Source organism: Pyxicephalus adspersus, chromosome Z (genome assembly GCF_032062135.1).
Source record: "Pyxicephalus adspersus chromosome Z, UCB_Pads_2.0, whole genome shotgun sequence".
Lineage (NCBI taxonomy): Eukaryota > Metazoa > Chordata > Amphibia > Anura > Pyxicephalidae > Pyxicephalus > Pyxicephalus adspersus.
In genome coordinates this window covers 27,141,165-27,158,009 of record NC_092871.1, presented here as the reverse complement: position 1 = coordinate 27,158,009, position 16,845 = coordinate 27,141,165, and the positions used below count along the sequence as shown (strand labels likewise).

At 37.0% G+C, this 16,845-nt stretch overlaps 1 protein-coding gene across 7 annotated transcripts in view; it reads left to right on the top strand.

The window, feature by feature from the left end:
- The window catches only part of MAP7D3 (MAP7 domain containing 3), a 41,281-nt gene that overhangs the window by 21,434 nt on the left and 3,002 nt on the right, over positions 1-16,845 (top strand). For 2 of the 7 annotated variants that reach the window (XM_072431201.1, XM_072431203.1), the window contains exons 6-18: positions 1,745-1,846; positions 2,369-2,467; positions 3,929-4,054; positions 6,194-6,342; positions 8,046-8,176; positions 8,979-9,238; positions 10,077-10,212; positions 10,408-10,588; positions 12,795-12,899; positions 13,510-13,563; positions 14,114-14,171; positions 14,250-14,451; positions 15,958-16,217. In XM_072431201.1, the coding sequence (XP_072287302.1) occupies positions 1,745-1,846; positions 2,369-2,467; positions 3,929-4,054; positions 6,194-6,342; positions 8,046-8,176; positions 8,979-9,238; positions 10,077-10,212; positions 10,408-10,588; positions 12,795-12,899; positions 13,510-13,563; positions 14,114-14,171; positions 14,250-14,451; positions 15,958-16,217 (1,863 nt within the window). The remainder of the gene's footprint in view (positions 1-1,744; positions 1,847-2,368; positions 2,468-3,928; positions 4,055-6,193; positions 6,343-8,045; positions 8,177-8,978; positions 9,239-10,076; positions 10,213-10,407; positions 10,589-12,794; positions 12,900-13,509; positions 13,564-14,113; positions 14,172-14,249; positions 14,452-15,957; positions 16,218-16,845) is intronic. The other 5 variants (XM_072431202.1, XM_072431206.1, XM_072431205.1 and 2 more) reach the window with 5 other exon arrangements.

The following is a 16,845-nucleotide window of genomic DNA, read 5'->3' as shown; positions in this document are numbered from 1 at the left end:
TCTCTGAACATGTGGCATAGATTTAGCAATTCTTTTAAACGATTCTAGTTGGACCACTTGAATGGTCCTCCTCTGAGCTATGAGTATGGGCTGACCTTGGCAGGCTGATTATTATTAATTGATCATTGGGCCTGATTTAGTAAAGCTCTCTAAGACTGGAGAAGATAGTCTATCATGGGTGAACTTGGGTGATCCAGCAAACCTGAAAGGGATCTGGTCCAGGATTGAAAACACTTGCCAAGTAATAGCAAATTGATTTTTAATAAATTCATTCCAGGTTTGCCGGATCACCCGGTTTCTCCCATGGAAGTCTATCTTCTCCAGTGTTGTAGAGTTTTAATAGATTAGGACAATTGCATACAAAAGCATACATATTCTGATACTAGATGCTATATTTCTTTTAACAAACTAATGTTGCAATTGTCCTTCTTAGAGACATAAAGATACATACTAAGGCAAATGTATCTGTAGCCATCTAACCCACCAGTTTGTTTTTAGATAGCAGTGTAAAATCTACATAAAGATTTGCAAATGCAAATTTCATGTGTATCGGTCACTTTTGCCAGAAAGACATTTTAAGAAAGGTATCAAATTTGTTCATTTAAAATAAATAGTTTTATGTAAAGTGACCATTGTTTTTCACTATTCTAACAAGCACTAGTAAGATCACATTGTGTTTTGTAGGTGGCAATCATTGCCTTTGTGCATAAATTTCTTTCATAGTTCCTTTAGCCCAGCCACTGCATAGATTCTAATCCAAACTGAATGCAAATGTTTTGGTATTCGGCCTAAACCAAATTTATTATGGATCAGGCTCAACTCAAAATACTGTTTTACTTCAGCATAAAACAGCATAAACATAACACAAAATGGCTTTTCCAGCAGATAAACGTAGCTTACATCAGGTTTAAGTCCCAAATGGCCACACCAGGTTTGGTCCTGCTACTTACAAGTCGCACTTTTTGTAGCTTTAGATTTGAACTTCAGGACATGAGCTGCTCAGGCCTGCTCCCTTCAGTATTACACCTTGCACTCAGACTTACACACCCATCGGGAGTATTGGTCCCACAGACCTAGACTATAGAAGGCCTTCTAGCCTCTCCCAGCCCACAGGCTTCATGCAGCCTTTTTGGTTGAGCCACACCTGGCCTCAGGCTGCCACTTTCCGAGATACAAAGGCAGGTGCGTTTTTATTCATTGCCAGGTGCTGCCGAGTGCCTGGCCCACCCATTCCTTCCAGTACAATCAGCAGTTCTGCAGCAATACATTTTCTAACTGCCTTATCCAGGCCCTTTAATCCCTTTTTCATTGAATTCTGAGGTACATGATGCCAAATAACTTCTGAACGTGGGATCATGTATTTCACCATACTAAAATATATAATGTGGAGAAAGAAATCACTCCAGGGCTCCAAGCATGTTTTGTTTTGTACAGTGGTAAGCTGTATATGTGCATGTGTTTGTATGCTTTATTTATTATACCCTCTTCTCCTGTCTAGGAAAAGAGGAGATGTTACATCCAATCATACTAATATTTTCTAGTTAAATTCAAATCTTCATTTAATAGCTTGCCGACCCTTTCCTGCCTATATACGTTCCTGATCTTGTTTTGTGCATATTGATTCATTTTATTGTGATATGTAGTTGTTTAGCTGTATTATGTGATCTATGATCATTTTTGCACATTAGAACATTACACTGTGTTGGTAGCAATGTATTTTTATTTTGCTTTTTATTCTCTGCAGCAAACAAGCGCTCTACTTCAGCTTCTAATTTAAAGCAGGCTGACAGTGTTGTGAATAAACGATTGTCCTCTTCATCTGCCACTCTTCAGACTTCAGAAAAAGGTGAATCTTTTAGAATAGTTTGTTATTGATATGTATGAATAGTTTATGGTTTTGATATGTAAAAAAAAAAAACATTTTGTTCATCGGAATAAAGCACAGTTATGAAATATATTTCATTATTAAACTGTGCTTGTTTATGCGTTTTAAGCTTTGTTTCACAATACAGCAAACCTGTAAAAAAAAAAAAAAAAAAAAGGAAAAATAAAACACCACCTCCACATGCCTGTGTATGTGTGTAACAGTGTAATATTATTGAGCTTTCAGTAATGTATGCCATAGAGAATATATATATATATATATATATATATATATATTATATATAGAATTTCAAAAGTACAGGCTGTCAGGGAGTAAACACTGGAATTGCCCACCATGTGTGGTATAAGGTCTTTTGGAATCTATAAATGGATTTTGATTTTAAAATTTATACAGGCATGATGTGTCCCTTTATATTTTTTTTTGTTCTTTACTTCTACTTGTCTACCCCATTTTCCAGACTTGTTAACTCTGCATTTTTCATAGGTACCAAGAAGAGAAGTTCATCATTAAGCAGACTGAGTAACAAAACTCCTCTCAGTCCACAGCCCTTTTCACCTAGGGTTTCCAACCTGGACAATAAAGGTGCAGAATATAGTTGATAAACACTAACATTACATTTAGCATTACTTTTTTCTTGAGGCAATTACTAACTTTTTTAAATTTAAATGCCTTGCCAACGTGAAAGCAACACCTGCAGTTGATGACCTTCTTCCAAACTTACTAATAATGTCAGATGTGTCTGGCCCTAATTATTGGAGAGAGGCAACAAGGCAACTACCACTTTGAAAAGGAGAAAGGAGGCCAAGTGTGGTGTTTTATAGATCATTGCACTGCATATTTGTTGGAAAATGTTGCAGATTAAACTGTAAAAAGTCATATCAAAACCTGTGCAACCAACTTTACCTTGTTAGATCTTTAAAGAAACAAAAAAAAAACTTTGCCATAAAAGCACCTCACAGAGCATTAATACTCGCCTATCTGTCTGTCCTCCTTAGTTTTTTGTACTCTTGCAGAACTGCAGCCTCTGGATGAATGTTCCCATATGACACATATCGGGTGTATTGGATACTTTCCCAGTTCAACTCTGATTTATCTGCCCTATGTCATTACAGGGCATGGTAATGACATGAGGTGTTGGATGCAGGCAGCTATTACAGTTGGAAATGTCCAATAGTAATATTCTGCAGGAAGCCTTAGCTCTGCAAGAGTGCAAATATCCTAGGTGACTAGGTGAAGCACAGGTCAGTATTTATGCTTTTCTGTTACTATAAGCATTGTTAAAACATTTTTTTTTTCTAGCAACACGGTTGCTGTAGTTTTTCAGAGCGACACTCCTTTATTGATACTGTGTGAAGCCACAGGCAAATAGCAAAATGCACTTGAAAAAGGAGTGTGTGCATGTATACATACATTTTTTTTTTTATATGCCACAACGTTCTGGTCCTACCAGAGAGGTTGGCCTGATATTTTCCTGCTTTAAGCAGGCTAATGAGCCTAATTTTCTGTTAAGACTTCTTTGTAGCATGTTCCCTGTTAGAATGTATGCATGTATCATACATGATTCCTCTTACTGTCCCTACCATTGCAATCTTAAAATAGACTTTATAGGGGATTATAGGAAACTACTACTGAATGAGATTTGGGCAAATATACTAGTTGGATTCAATTTAAATATAAATTTGTAATTTTATTAATGTTTTAATATCTCCATGAAGCTTGGCTTTTAGTTTGATATTGGTAGAATTGTATTCAGTAGCTGCATGTTCTTGAAAAGAAACTTTTTTTTTTTTTTTTTTTTTTTTTTTTTTTTTTTTTTTTGCTGCATGATTAACTCTCCTAACTATGTTATTATAAACATGTTTGTTTATAAGTACCTTCAGATACCTTCAATATGTTGTTTGTAAATATATGATTTTCTTTGTTTCCTTTCCATTTTTAATGCTGTTTTCTCTTGGTGCTTGATCCTTTTGATCCTGTTTCTTTGTTTTCTCTTTATTGGATTGGACATGTTCATGACAATGTCCATTTGGTTTGTTTATTTAGCTCATCGCCCCCAGACCAGTCCTCTGGATAGTAATTTAATCAGTCGCCTCCTCGCCCCCACTCAGTCTTCCCTAGCTAGGAGTAAGAGTGCTGCTACATTATCAGCTGATGGAAAAGAATCGCCAGGTAACTCCAGTAGCGTGGTAATTGCACGCACCCCTTCCAACCTGAGTGCTCCACATTACTAAGTCATTTTGGAGATGTATATCCTGTAGCATGCAGCATCATGAAGAATGCCCCCAAACACTGTGTCTATAACTTTTGTTTTGCATTAGTAACAATGGCAGGCCCACCATCAACCTCCATGGCTCCCATGGTAATGCAGAAAAATGCATGTTGACATATCTGATAAAATTAAACCTATTCAACTTCATTGTGAAATGTAATAGGTATCTGCAACCATAAATTAAAATCTATATTATAAATAGATTTTTTTAAAATCAATATCATCATTTTGGTCTCTTATCCATATGTAAGTTCATTGTAGTTTAGCTATAGCATCCCCCCAAATCAGAAATTTATTGAATTCTGTAATGATTGTACCACACCACATCTCAATATGGCAATCTCCATCTTTTGTTTTTCCCATCATTCCATTTAATTCTAAATTATCTGGGGTCTCTTTACTATTCTGAAAACTTCTGCACTGGTCTGCTGCTTGTACATTGTTTACAAACATAAGAGAAATATATGAAAATATATTTATGAGAGACTGTTGTTTCCACAGTGGGTCCTGTTTATATGCTGGAAACAAGGAAACTTACCCATAGCAGACAGTTGAGTCCCATCTCTATTTGTCTTTAATTCTGGTTAGAAACTAAAATGTTTCTTTTAGATATACACTCTGGCCTTATTGCTGGATGTATTTAAATAAACAGACTTTGGAACAATTGAATATTTGTTTCAGGTCTCATGCCAGTTATGAAAAATGCTGCCATTATTCTTCACATGGCTGCCCTATATTTTGTTTTAGAATATGTACTGTGGCTACCTGTATCCATTTTGGGATATCCCTTTACGTACCTTTGCCCCTTTATTTTCTCATCTGCAGTAACAAAGCTAAAGGAAACCTGCTGAGAGAAATGTAAAGTGTGCCATTGCTGACCGTAATGCTTATTCTTTTACTACAACACATTCAGAGCCACTGACTTAGAAGAAGCATACAGCAAATCGAGAAAAATGTAAATATTAGATTAGTATGACAGACAGACAAGCAGTATTTTGTGAATAGGTTTTATTCAGCACAGGTTTCAATCAAATAGAACATATCTATGTTTGTCCCAGTATCTGTCCCATTTGAAGTGGATTTCTTTCTTTTTGTGTTGCTGGGTTTTTTTCTACACATTGTCTGCTGCCAAATTTTATTCTTTACATTTTAGTTTGCTGAATGCTAAAATCCAGGATAAGATACAAGTGGAATACAAGAGCATTTGTACTTCTTCCAGATCTGTACATTAACTCAGCAATAAATGTCAGTTGCATTTTGCTTCTGCTCAGGAGTCCTGTAATAAAGACCAGTCACTGCAGTTCTTAATTCTTGTGCAGGGTGATTGGTCTTCTATCGTTTCCCCTGTAGTTTTCTTCAAAATAGCCTTTTTGATTATATCACTGCTACTTTTATATTAGGATGTCAGGGTTTTCAAATTTGTTAATTCACATAAAGTAAATGTATGTCCTTTAAATAATAAACATATTTAAGTGTAATGAGGGTTTAAAGCTTACAGCAAAGCTGAAACATCTTTTTGAGGAGGGAGGTGGGAGACAGAGGTATGTAAGAGTGATTCCTAAAATGGACCCTTTAAGCCTGTCAGGAATAATGCCTCCTGCTTCTGCAGAATAATAAAAATTTCCAAATGCGTATCCAATAAGTTCTTTCAAAACTGGCACTGGCATTCTTTTTAACTGTGAACAGGTTTATTGTGCATTTCAGAAAAATTGTGATACACATGATATTCAAAAATAATCCAACATGTTTTGTACACCCTTTGACATACCTTAAAAAAAACAAAAAACAAAAAACAGCTTAGTAAACAGACCTAGCCATCTTGGTGTTCATTTTCTGAAGGGGTCCTTCTTCATGGTACTGTTGCTTGTGTTCACTAAACTTGTGGTGATGGTGTTTTGTATGAGCTGCTGCACTGCGCACTTCTGTGGTCAGCTTCTTTGCCGTTTCTAACACACAATCTCTCTCTTTCTCTCCTTTTTCCTCTGTTATGCTCTGCACTTGGCTCTCTGTTTTGTCCTGTCAAATTCTTAACTTTATAGAATCTCACCTCTGTCCTCGTTCAGCTTCAGCCACTACTATCAGTACCCCACCCTCCGTCTCTAAAGGTCCTATGCGTAGCCGCAGCATTGACAGAATGAAGTCGCCTCAAAGTGCAGCCTCCGGTGCCAGCTCCTCTGAATCTAGCCAGGTACAGATTTTCATTTTTTCAAAAGATTTCATACCCTTATTAAACTGTTGGCAGCTATATTTTAAAACCAGGAAATGTCATAAAGCGAGTTACCTTAATTTTATACCCCTGCCTGCTTATCAAGAAAAATGGTGAAGCCATCTAATGTATTAAATGGTGCAATTGCTCAGCAGAAAGGTGAGCAAAGACATTTTGCTAACTGTACTGGCAGGTGAGTGGTTTTACTCATTGAAGTTAATCTGTGGCAATATCGCTCACATTAAACCTAAAGTTACATGGTATAGTTGGCAGCTTGGCATGTGCATTCATATTTGTTGTGGTTTCCCTAAAACAGAAAATGAATATCTCTAAGTAAACAGCAACCATCTTCCTTGGTTTTATACCCTGGTCATTACCATTTGTGTTCCTTAGATGGTTTTCTTAGCTCTTAACTATGATGGCTGGTCATTACCAAGTACTTGGTATGGAGGGGCATTGACAGCATAAATCACAGAAACTTGTTTTTAAAGCATTTTATTTTTTATAGGATTATAAATAGAATATGAAAATGCCTGCATGTGCCAGCTACACACAAAAGTCACAGTAGAACAAACTGTTCTATTGTCAAATTTGCTCATTTTAGTCCGGGTTGAGATTTAAATTACCCCAAGGGTTCTTCTATCCGGTGACTGAAATGTTACTGCATGTGTTTGGTGTTTACAGTCTTTGTGCAGTCTTTATCATTATCTAGCTTGGTCATTCTACATTTGTATTAGATCTGTTTGATAAGATTTCCTCCATGTCTTTTGATGGACACAGAATTTCCTAACCCTAAATTCCTTATTGGGATTCATCTATCAATATTTTCTGTGTGTTTGCCCTTTCTCATTTACTCAGTGAGGAGCCTGGTTGGGACGAGCAACAAGGGCAAACTTTCACATGGGTAGTTAGTCGCCTGTTTGGATTCCCCACATTTTTCCACTCTTGCTGAATCACTGACAATGACATATTGTCTTATCCTAGACATGGGGGTGTTTCCACTGCTAATGGTTCCAGAGTTTGCCCCCTATCCAATTAATGATCCTTGGCTTTCTTGGTGGCCTGTGCTGGGAAGAGCAGGGATTTATATAGCTTGATTTATGCTAGAAATGTACATTAGGGTGCTCAGTGTACATTGTATGAAAGATCACAAACAGCAGGGTAACTATCTATTAGTGTAGAGGAGCTGTAGTATGGCCTTTTTGCATGCCAATGTCCATCCACCTGTAGGTGGAAGTATAACCGTAAGGTAAAAAAAAATTCCTTTGTCCCTCAATAAACTCATATTTTGCCCATCATCTAATGGGCCAGATCCTCTAGGATTTTGGTATTGACTATATATTTTTGCCAGATGACATATGAAATCTTACGATTGTTGCCAGTCTATTCCTTGCAAGTTTCACATGTCACCAACTGATTATTCCTGAGGTTTTAAAATATATTTAATGTAATACCTAAACCTCTGTAATATTTATGCTGCAGTTTTACATTATTAAAAATGGGCAGCTAAAGACTGTCACACTATGGATTTTGTATGGCATCCTTATTTTAGTATTTAGGCATATAGATACCAGTGCTGTATTTTATCATGCAGTACATACTACTACTACTACTACTACAACAAGCAAAGATAATTATACCTGATGTCTACTGTTTTCTAAATAAGATGCTAATATACTCATTAGAAACCAGGGCATGAAAAATCATCACCACCTTCGATTGGAAAGCGCCCTCCATCTCCTAATGTGACACTGAATAGACGATCCCCTTCTCCAACTAGTACTCCAAAGCGAGCTCCCTCCCCAACACTTGAAAAGTAAGTGGTATTTTTATGTTCTGTGAAAATATTGTACTCTGCTGAATATATGTGGTTAATGCCTATCTATTAGTACATCAATAATGCCCTAACTCTTTATTTTTTTTTGGTCAATATTTTTCTCCATTTACATTCAGAACAATCTGTACAGCAAAAGACTAAATTATTGGGTTGTGATAAACTATGACACTGCTATGCTTTTATTTTGTGGAAAAATGACTCTGTAATCCCAGCCATTGCCTTGCTATGTAGACAGTTTGGTCTTTTATCTACATGTAGAGAAACTTTTAAAGACAAAGCATGCCAATTATAACAAGAATTCTCCACATAAAATTTTTAGATACTCCATCTTCTGAATAAAGTTCCAGCTGTGTAGGAGGATAGAACTCCTCTCATAATGAACAACTTGCTGTTTAATCTCTACAACCATCCAAGACAGCGGTCCCCAACTGCATAGTGCAAACGATCGTATCTAGTGTGTGTACACTATTGGTGGGTTATACTTGAACGATCATATCGTTAACAGCATGTACAGAATTGTGCACAATACGATCGTTCAAAATTAAGTGACGCCTTGCTCCCCCCTCGCATGTGCAGTCCAGAGCCAGCAAATTTAGTGGTCTGCCGGTCCCAAAAGGTTGGCGACCACTGATCAAAGACAAACCACGGTGTAAATGATAACATTTCCAGTTTTTGGGTAGTAAAGTACAATGTTAGTTTACTCTTTGTATTCCTTTTGATATGGAAAGTGTATTGCTAACATTTATTCACTAATGTTTATATTTCTGTGTTAAAATTTCAGAAAGGCCAGTAGTTCACTAACACAAAAGAATCGTCCTCCATCTCCAAGTTTATTGAAGCAGAGACCTCCCTCTCCTACGGTAACCCACAAGCCAATTCCTATCCAGCGTCCCTCTCTCACACCAACTGTCTTAAATGCTACCAAAAAGATTTCTGATTCAGAAGCCAAACCAAAGGAAAAACCTGCAGAAGGGAGCAGCACAGAGCCAAAAAATGTACAGGCCTCAGAAAAGGAGGCAACCACTGGAAAGACCAAAGATGGTAATTTGTGAATGTTTTATGTGTGTCTACTGACCTCTGGTATATTTTTGTCTTTTAGCTGTTTGTGAGCCTTTATGGTTTGCAGGGCATACAAGATATAATGCACTTTATACAACAAGTGGTAAAAAGTAAAGTCTCTAAATATTAATGTTTTGTGGGGGCTTTTTTGTTTTGCAAATTATCCTACACGCTAGGACTATGCAGGTATTATATAAGACCGTTTTTCCCTAAAAGATCATATATTTAAAGCATGTGCACAGTTTAATGTACTTTGGATAAAGATTTTTCTCCCTGACTGTATCACTGCTGAGGAGATTTTCCCTTGCTACTTATCCCCAGAAGGGAGTGATGGGAGAGCCTATTAATGACAATTCAAGTGAATTATTATGTGAATAGGAAAATGCCTTACAGTTGGGACTGGAACAAGAGAGGGGAAGTTTTTAGTGTAGAACTCTATTTCAGACAATACTTGTGTAATGAGAGATTTTAATTAACTTTTCCAATAGGAGGGAAAAAAATAGGCTGTTTACATTACAAATAAAAGTAGATTTCAGGAAATTAATTCCTAAACAATCCTTATTTGTCTTTGGTATGGAAGAACGCTTAAAACCTCCATCAGGTTTTATTACCTTCTGTTGTCCTGTGCCATTCCCTCATTTATTATTTAATAGTTACCAGGGCAGGAACAGAAATCACCCAGCTTGGGTCACAGCTAACAATTAGAACTTGTAACCCTTTTCTACACAAACAACTTTTTTTGTTCCTTTTGTAGCATTCCTATTATTACCTATTTAAGTATTAAGGATGTGTTCATGTTTGATTTACCTACTCCTGTTAGAATCCAGTAATAAGACTGTATCAGGGAGTACTACAGCCGAGGAAGCTGCAAAAATCCTGGCTGAAAAACGGCGTCTTGCACGAGAACAGCGAGAGCGGGAGGAGAAAGAACGAATTCAGAGACAACAAGAAGAAAAGTAAGTGTTTCTTTACGGTGTGTTGTTTTAACCTAGAAATCCTTTCATTTCGGGGTTTTGTCACGTTTGTAAGCAAACCACTAATATCTGTCTGTAGCACCAGTTTGTTACCAGACGAGGGCAATAGGCAATGTAATCCCTATTCATGTCATTACATGATTGATTACTCAACAGTTTGATATGGTTGTTTTATAGGATAAGACAGGAAGAAATGGCTCGCAAAGCCGAAGAGGAGAAAGAGAGACTCAAAGAAGAGGCAAAACTACTTGAAGAAAAAAGAAAACTGGAGAGCGAGGCAGAAGAAAGAAAAGCTCTGGAAGAAAAACTCCGCAGAGACCTAGAAGAGCAGGAGAGATTAGCAGAGCTCCAGCAACAGGTATGTGAAATCCCTTGAAAAACATGTAATGCTTGGAAAATTGCTGTATATATTACTTGGATATTGTTCTTATGTAATGTACAGAGCTGCGTAATATGTTGGCGCTATATAAATCGTGTTTATTATTAATAATCTCCTCACATCTGCTGTTCAACTAAAATTATTAGCAGACTGGTTAGGGGTAACTAAAGGTTTATGTGCATCATTCTATATAATGTGATGATTTTGGAATTACTTTGCTGCAACAGTTATTTATGATTAGAAGGATGTATATGCAATATGCCACGCTTTAAGTAAACCCCACCCTTGCACAAAATATCGACTTTTGCCATATATGCTAGATCACTGTGTTTTTTGTTTTATTATTCTGTGTCAAACTGTATCTTTCCATTCATGAAAATGGTTCAAGTCTTGAGAACCCAGTCGGTGTACTTTGACTGTGTGCCTGTGTCTCAGAGATGCAGATGTACAGCTCTTGTCTGTGGCATGGCTGAGATTATTGCTGTGGAAAAAAGTAAGCGCACTCGGTGCTTCAACCATCCTGAAACTGCCATCAATCAATCAGGGTGGTGCAGGCAAAGTTGCTGTTACAGTAGAAACTACAGGGACAATGTGTATTGCACAGCATCCAGTAGTCCTTTAGAAGAGCACACATTGCCTTTGACTTAACCCCCTGGCGTTCTAATTCTCAAATTTTTTTGCGCAAAAAGCGTTACATTGTTTTACATGGAAATTTATTTTACATTGTAGGCCTATAATTCTTAGCAATAACTTATTGAAATATGTCCAATATTTAATAAATTTAACCATAAATAAATAAAAATATCTGTTAAAACTAAGGTGCATAAAAATACTGAAAACTGTAATATAACTGTACAGTAGCGTGTATAATATATAATATTTTATATTATATAAAGTTTTCTTTGTATTGGGTTCGATACAGTTATTTTGTATTGAATCTAATACAAAATCATTTGAATTTCCCGCCGCTCCTCCCGCCTGCACCGATGCATGCATCGGGAAACCCCGGGGAATGTCTCTGCACTCCCCGGGAAAAGATCGAAGAAAGAAGACGTGTCCAGAGGAACTACGAGGACCAGAAGGAAGCCGGGGGACGGCAACGGAACAAGGTAAGTGTTTTGGGTTTTTTTTATTACGGGATTACCGCTTTTTGGATGGAAAATCCACCCCAAGTCACACCTGGGAATACCGCTAGGGGGGTTAAAACAAAATACAAAACAAAAAAAAAAACCTCATATTTACTAACACTTTAATAAAACCCCGGGAACGTCACTGTCACTGCATTAGCCGGCTGAAGATCGGAGGAAGAGGACGCTGGCCGAGGATGGAATCCGTCGGGCAGGATATAATACAATTATATATATTATATAAGGATTTCTTTGTATTGGACTCAATACAGCTTTTTTGTATTGAGTTCAATGCAAAGCGATTTGAATTTCCCGCCCGCACTGACGCATGCAGCGACGTCACCGGGAAACCCCGGACATCGTCACTGCACTCACCGGGAAAAGAAGCAAGATGTGTCCGGACATGTCCGGAGGAGCTGCGGGGAGAAGGTGAGTAATTTTTTTTTTTTTTTTTTTTTTTTTTAGAGATCGACGCTGGAACAGAAGATATGATCACAGCGGGGACCAGGTAAGTTAACGCATTTAACCACCCGGCAAAAGTTCGGGTTTAAAGATTTTTGCAATTTTTTTTACCCTGAACCAAGGTTGGGTTTAACGGTCGGGTGGTTAAATTTGGCTTTACATAAACTTTATTACAAACAATATGTGTGCGGATCAGCCTATTTACACGCCACCTATTAATAAAGCTGTGGGGCCATAGTAAACATATTTATAAAATGCAAATTGCTGATATGGCTTTTGTGTTGTTCCACAACTCCTTCTCTTCCGATAACATTGCTATAAACGAGCATCATGTTGAGCTTCAAAATCATTCAATTTCTATAAAGCTACTCTGGACAATTTTTTTCAAGATGCCTGATCAGTTATTTTCATCCAACATAAATACCCATTCCTAAATATAGAAATGCATCAACAACTAGTTCCTTATATTATAATTTAAATAGATGGTTATGAAAAATGTTTGAGCCTGGGATGAAAAACATGCTTTTGGGTTTACTGACCTTTAAATACAAAGTGGCTTTTTATACATTGTAATAATATTATTCTTTGCATTAAAGAAAGAAGAAGCTGAAGCCAGAGCTCTTGAAGAAGCTGAAAAGCAAAGACAGGAGAGAGAAAAAATCATGCAGCAAAATATGCAGGAAAGACTTGAACGAAAAAAAGTAAATACAACCCTTTAAGTGAATTGTCTGCACTGTGGATGTTGCATAAGACAGTGGATCACCAAACAAATACCTCTTGTAATCTCTGTATCTTTTAGATATTGTACCAGAACTACAGATAGACTGCAGTTGTACTAAGAAATGCTTTTCATAGCTGTATATGCTGGAGTTGTGGGGATGAAATTAGCCCAGTGGCCTGTAATTATGTAGCCAACCTGTCTTGACACTATTGACAATCAGTATTAGATATACTGCATATGTGCCTGTCCTCACAATGACTCCATTACAGACATAAAGAAAGAAAGAAAAGACTAATTAGTTAATGGGAGCAGGGTTTTTTTCAGTTCTGCCCCACTAGCTGAATAAGGGGAATATCTGCACATGCGTAATATGTTGGCGCTATATAAATCCTGTTTATTAATAATAATAATAATGAGGAAGTCTAATTTTTGTTTAAACTCTCCCACACATTGCTTTGTCAAAGCATGTTGTTCATGTTTGAATTATTTTAGGTTTATAGTATCTGGTCAGTTTAAGTGTTTACAGGAATACTACTTTCATTATACCAAACGTTAAGCTAGTTACCTTTTTTTTTTTTTTTTTTTTTTAGCGAATTGAAGAGATAATGAAGAGAACCCGAAAGGGGGACCAAGCAGATGCCAAGGTATTGAAGTTTGTTTTATATTTAAACTTTTTCTCCGAGAATTATGTTGGTAAATGTAACTAAATGCAGCAGAATGTTTAAAACCATTCCAGTTAAATCCTCCCATGTAAAAATTGTGTAGCTATCTACTGTCAAACCATTTCCTTCCTCTTGATTCAGGATGCAGATCTCTATGATCTGCAACGTGAAGCTACCTGTTTATACTCCACCCAAAGTTTTGATTTTGTATTCTCCTGTTAACAGAAGAGTACATATAGATACACCAGTAGAATTCGATTATACACTAATAGATTCCTTCGATACTTTGTGTAAAATGTAAACTGCTTATTTTTAAGAAATTTACACACCAATCGTCCAAAACATGGCAACCAGTAATGGTTGAAATGAAGACCATTGATTATCTTGTATCAATGGCACATGGCAATGGGTGGGATATATGAGGCGGCACGTTAAAATTTGAAAGTGATAGATTGGAAGTTGGGAAAATCGGTAAGTGTCTGAGCAACTTAACTTATTTTTAACATGATTTTTCTTTGTTTGTGTTGTGAAGAATGAAGAAAGGTCAGAGGAGGATGAAGAAAATTTCAGCCTGGATAAAAACATACATGGTGAGTATCTTTTTGCTATTTTAGTGACATATATTTTATATTTGAATGTGTAAACATTATCTTTTCTCCATGTCCCAGGGGAAGTTAATGGCACAGATATAAGCGATGCAGATGGCCCCCAGGAAGTTATACTAACACCAAATTCAGCCTCTTCAGATTTTCTTTCTCAGAATGCAGTAGTGGAGGAGAGCAATGACTTATTTATGAATGGAGATGAGCCAGACATTGATCAGCAGCTCAATGGACATGTTTTAGATACAGCACCCAAAGAAGAATTTAGGTAAGTGCAAACTAAACACTACTTTTTATTAATGTTGGTAAAGTGAACTTGTCTAAGGTGACTGTATTTCTAATATCTTGTGGTACCCATCTTCTGTATGTTTGAAAGGTTTTTTATCTTTTGTAAAACCCTCTGGAATTTCAGGTAATGAATTTTATGTTTAAGTCACCACTATGCTCCACATGGATCATTCAGCTGTCAGTTGCCCGAACGTCTGTGGCCATTGGGTGCCTTTAGTATTGTAACTTTAGACATAAGATAAGCCAGGTTCATTTTATGTCTAGAATAAGTAATTTCAGCATATAATGGCCAGTTTTAAAATAAGACGATTTAAAGGATCTGCTTCTGCTGAAAAACCCTTTCAAGTGCCTAAAGCACTTACCATCTTACCGAAATTCCCTTTGGTTTTGTGTACTGCATTAAGCACTGTTTAACAGTTTTCTTAATACATTTTTATTTATATAACCTTGGACTTGTGTAATAACTTGGCAAGTTCACTTGTTTAAGATGTATATGTCTGTCCTCCTCAATGTACTTATGCTTGTGTCTGATCCAGGAAGCTGGGGTGTCAGAGGTCACTTGAAGTCTTAAAGCAGAGCTAAAGTTCCACTTTAAAAATGAACAATCAGGGCAGTCAATGCCATAAAACTTAGCGTATGATGCTGGGTTGCACGGGGTATAGATGTCCTGATGCAGAAAAAAATACTGCTAGGTAAATTTCTGAACTGAAGCTCAGTAGTGCAGGAAATGTTTTTTTTTTTTTTTCCCCAAATATAATGATTCCTTTTTATCCTTGGTTGGAGTTTTGCTTTAAACAAAAGCTTGCTGTTAGGTTTTTCTGAAGAACTATTGGGTTCTGTTGCCCCATTGACAGTGTTATGCAACAGGAATTAGACGTTATGTTGTCGGGCAGTTAACAGGGCTGCAAACTTAGGCTATGTACACACGTCAAATGTTTCTCATCCAATAACAGGCCTGGCGGATTCACGTACGATGGACGACGAACGATCATATTGCAAGCAAAGGGGGGGAGCGTGCAGCGGGGTACCGCTCCATCATTCTCTGCCTCCCCTCTCCATAGAGCAGAACGATCATGTATGTACAGCACTTGTTCATGCATGGTGCAGTCACTGGAAAAGATTGTGAAAGGTCTATTCCAACGACAATTATTGCACCTGTGTACCCAGCCTAAAAATACCAATCACAACCAAGCTGAAGTTTGTAACTATGTAAAGCTATGTAGAGTAAACCTGATTCCAAGTTAGTAAATCAAAAATTGCTGAATCCCCTGGACCAGTATGCCAATTTAGAAAATGGAGCCTGCATATTTATTGACCCATTCTCAGTTTTGGGTTCTACAAACTTTCTCACCTATATTTTTATATTAAGTTATTTATACAGTAAAAATATATTACTAAGTTTTGAAAAACCTTGACTTGTTTTTGACCTCGATTAAGCACTGACCATTTTTAATTTCTAATACACATATTCTGTCTTCTTTTTTAGTCAGGTAATATCTGACACCAATAATCTGAATGTAGATCAGACACATCTCAGTGAACATATAACCAATACAAATGGGAAGCCCAGTTCATGGACGTTTGAGGAAATAATTGACCTGGAAATCCATTCCAAGAATAGCAGTTTGTCTGAGTCTACAGATGACTGCAATACGGTTCTCATAGAAGCTGCTACAGTTCCTCCAAAGTTGGCTTTTGAAGAGGGACATGTGAATTCTTTGTCCTTGGCTATTGAGACTGCGACAGGTATGCATGCGATGAAAGTGTTTGTTCTACCCTCAGGTACTGCCTTCCTTTCATTTCGGTCGCATAAACCTAAGGTTGGGTTGATGGGTATGCACTTCCCCACAGAAAGTTTTAAATCATGTCAGTGAAGTGTTTAGCATGGGCCGTACTGGAAGCTTTGTACTATAGATGGTGTCAGTCCTCTGCTACTTTTATTTTTTGGGTTGTTGTTAAATATACCTGCAGATATATGAAACACAAAGGGCATAGACATAGTATATACTAAATATTGACAAATGAATTACATATACAGTATATTGGTAGGCAGAATATTTGCACCTAGTTTCTTAAATTAACTAGAAAAACCTGTCTAAGAAGATGTCCAAGCCTTTATTGCTGACCAGTGTTTAAAAAAACAAAAGTTGCCTGGCTGTTCAACTGCTCTTTGGTTCATATGCTCTTTTGGTCACAACTAAAAGCATATAAAGCGTTGTTGGAAATCATAATCTACATATTGCTTTATGTCGTTAACTTATGATATTGATACCGGAGGATCTACACGACTGTCAGTTAGCATTTTTTGTATATGAACAGGGTTCTTTGAAACACTCATTGTAAATAAATTCATAGCCTTATTCTTTTGAATTCC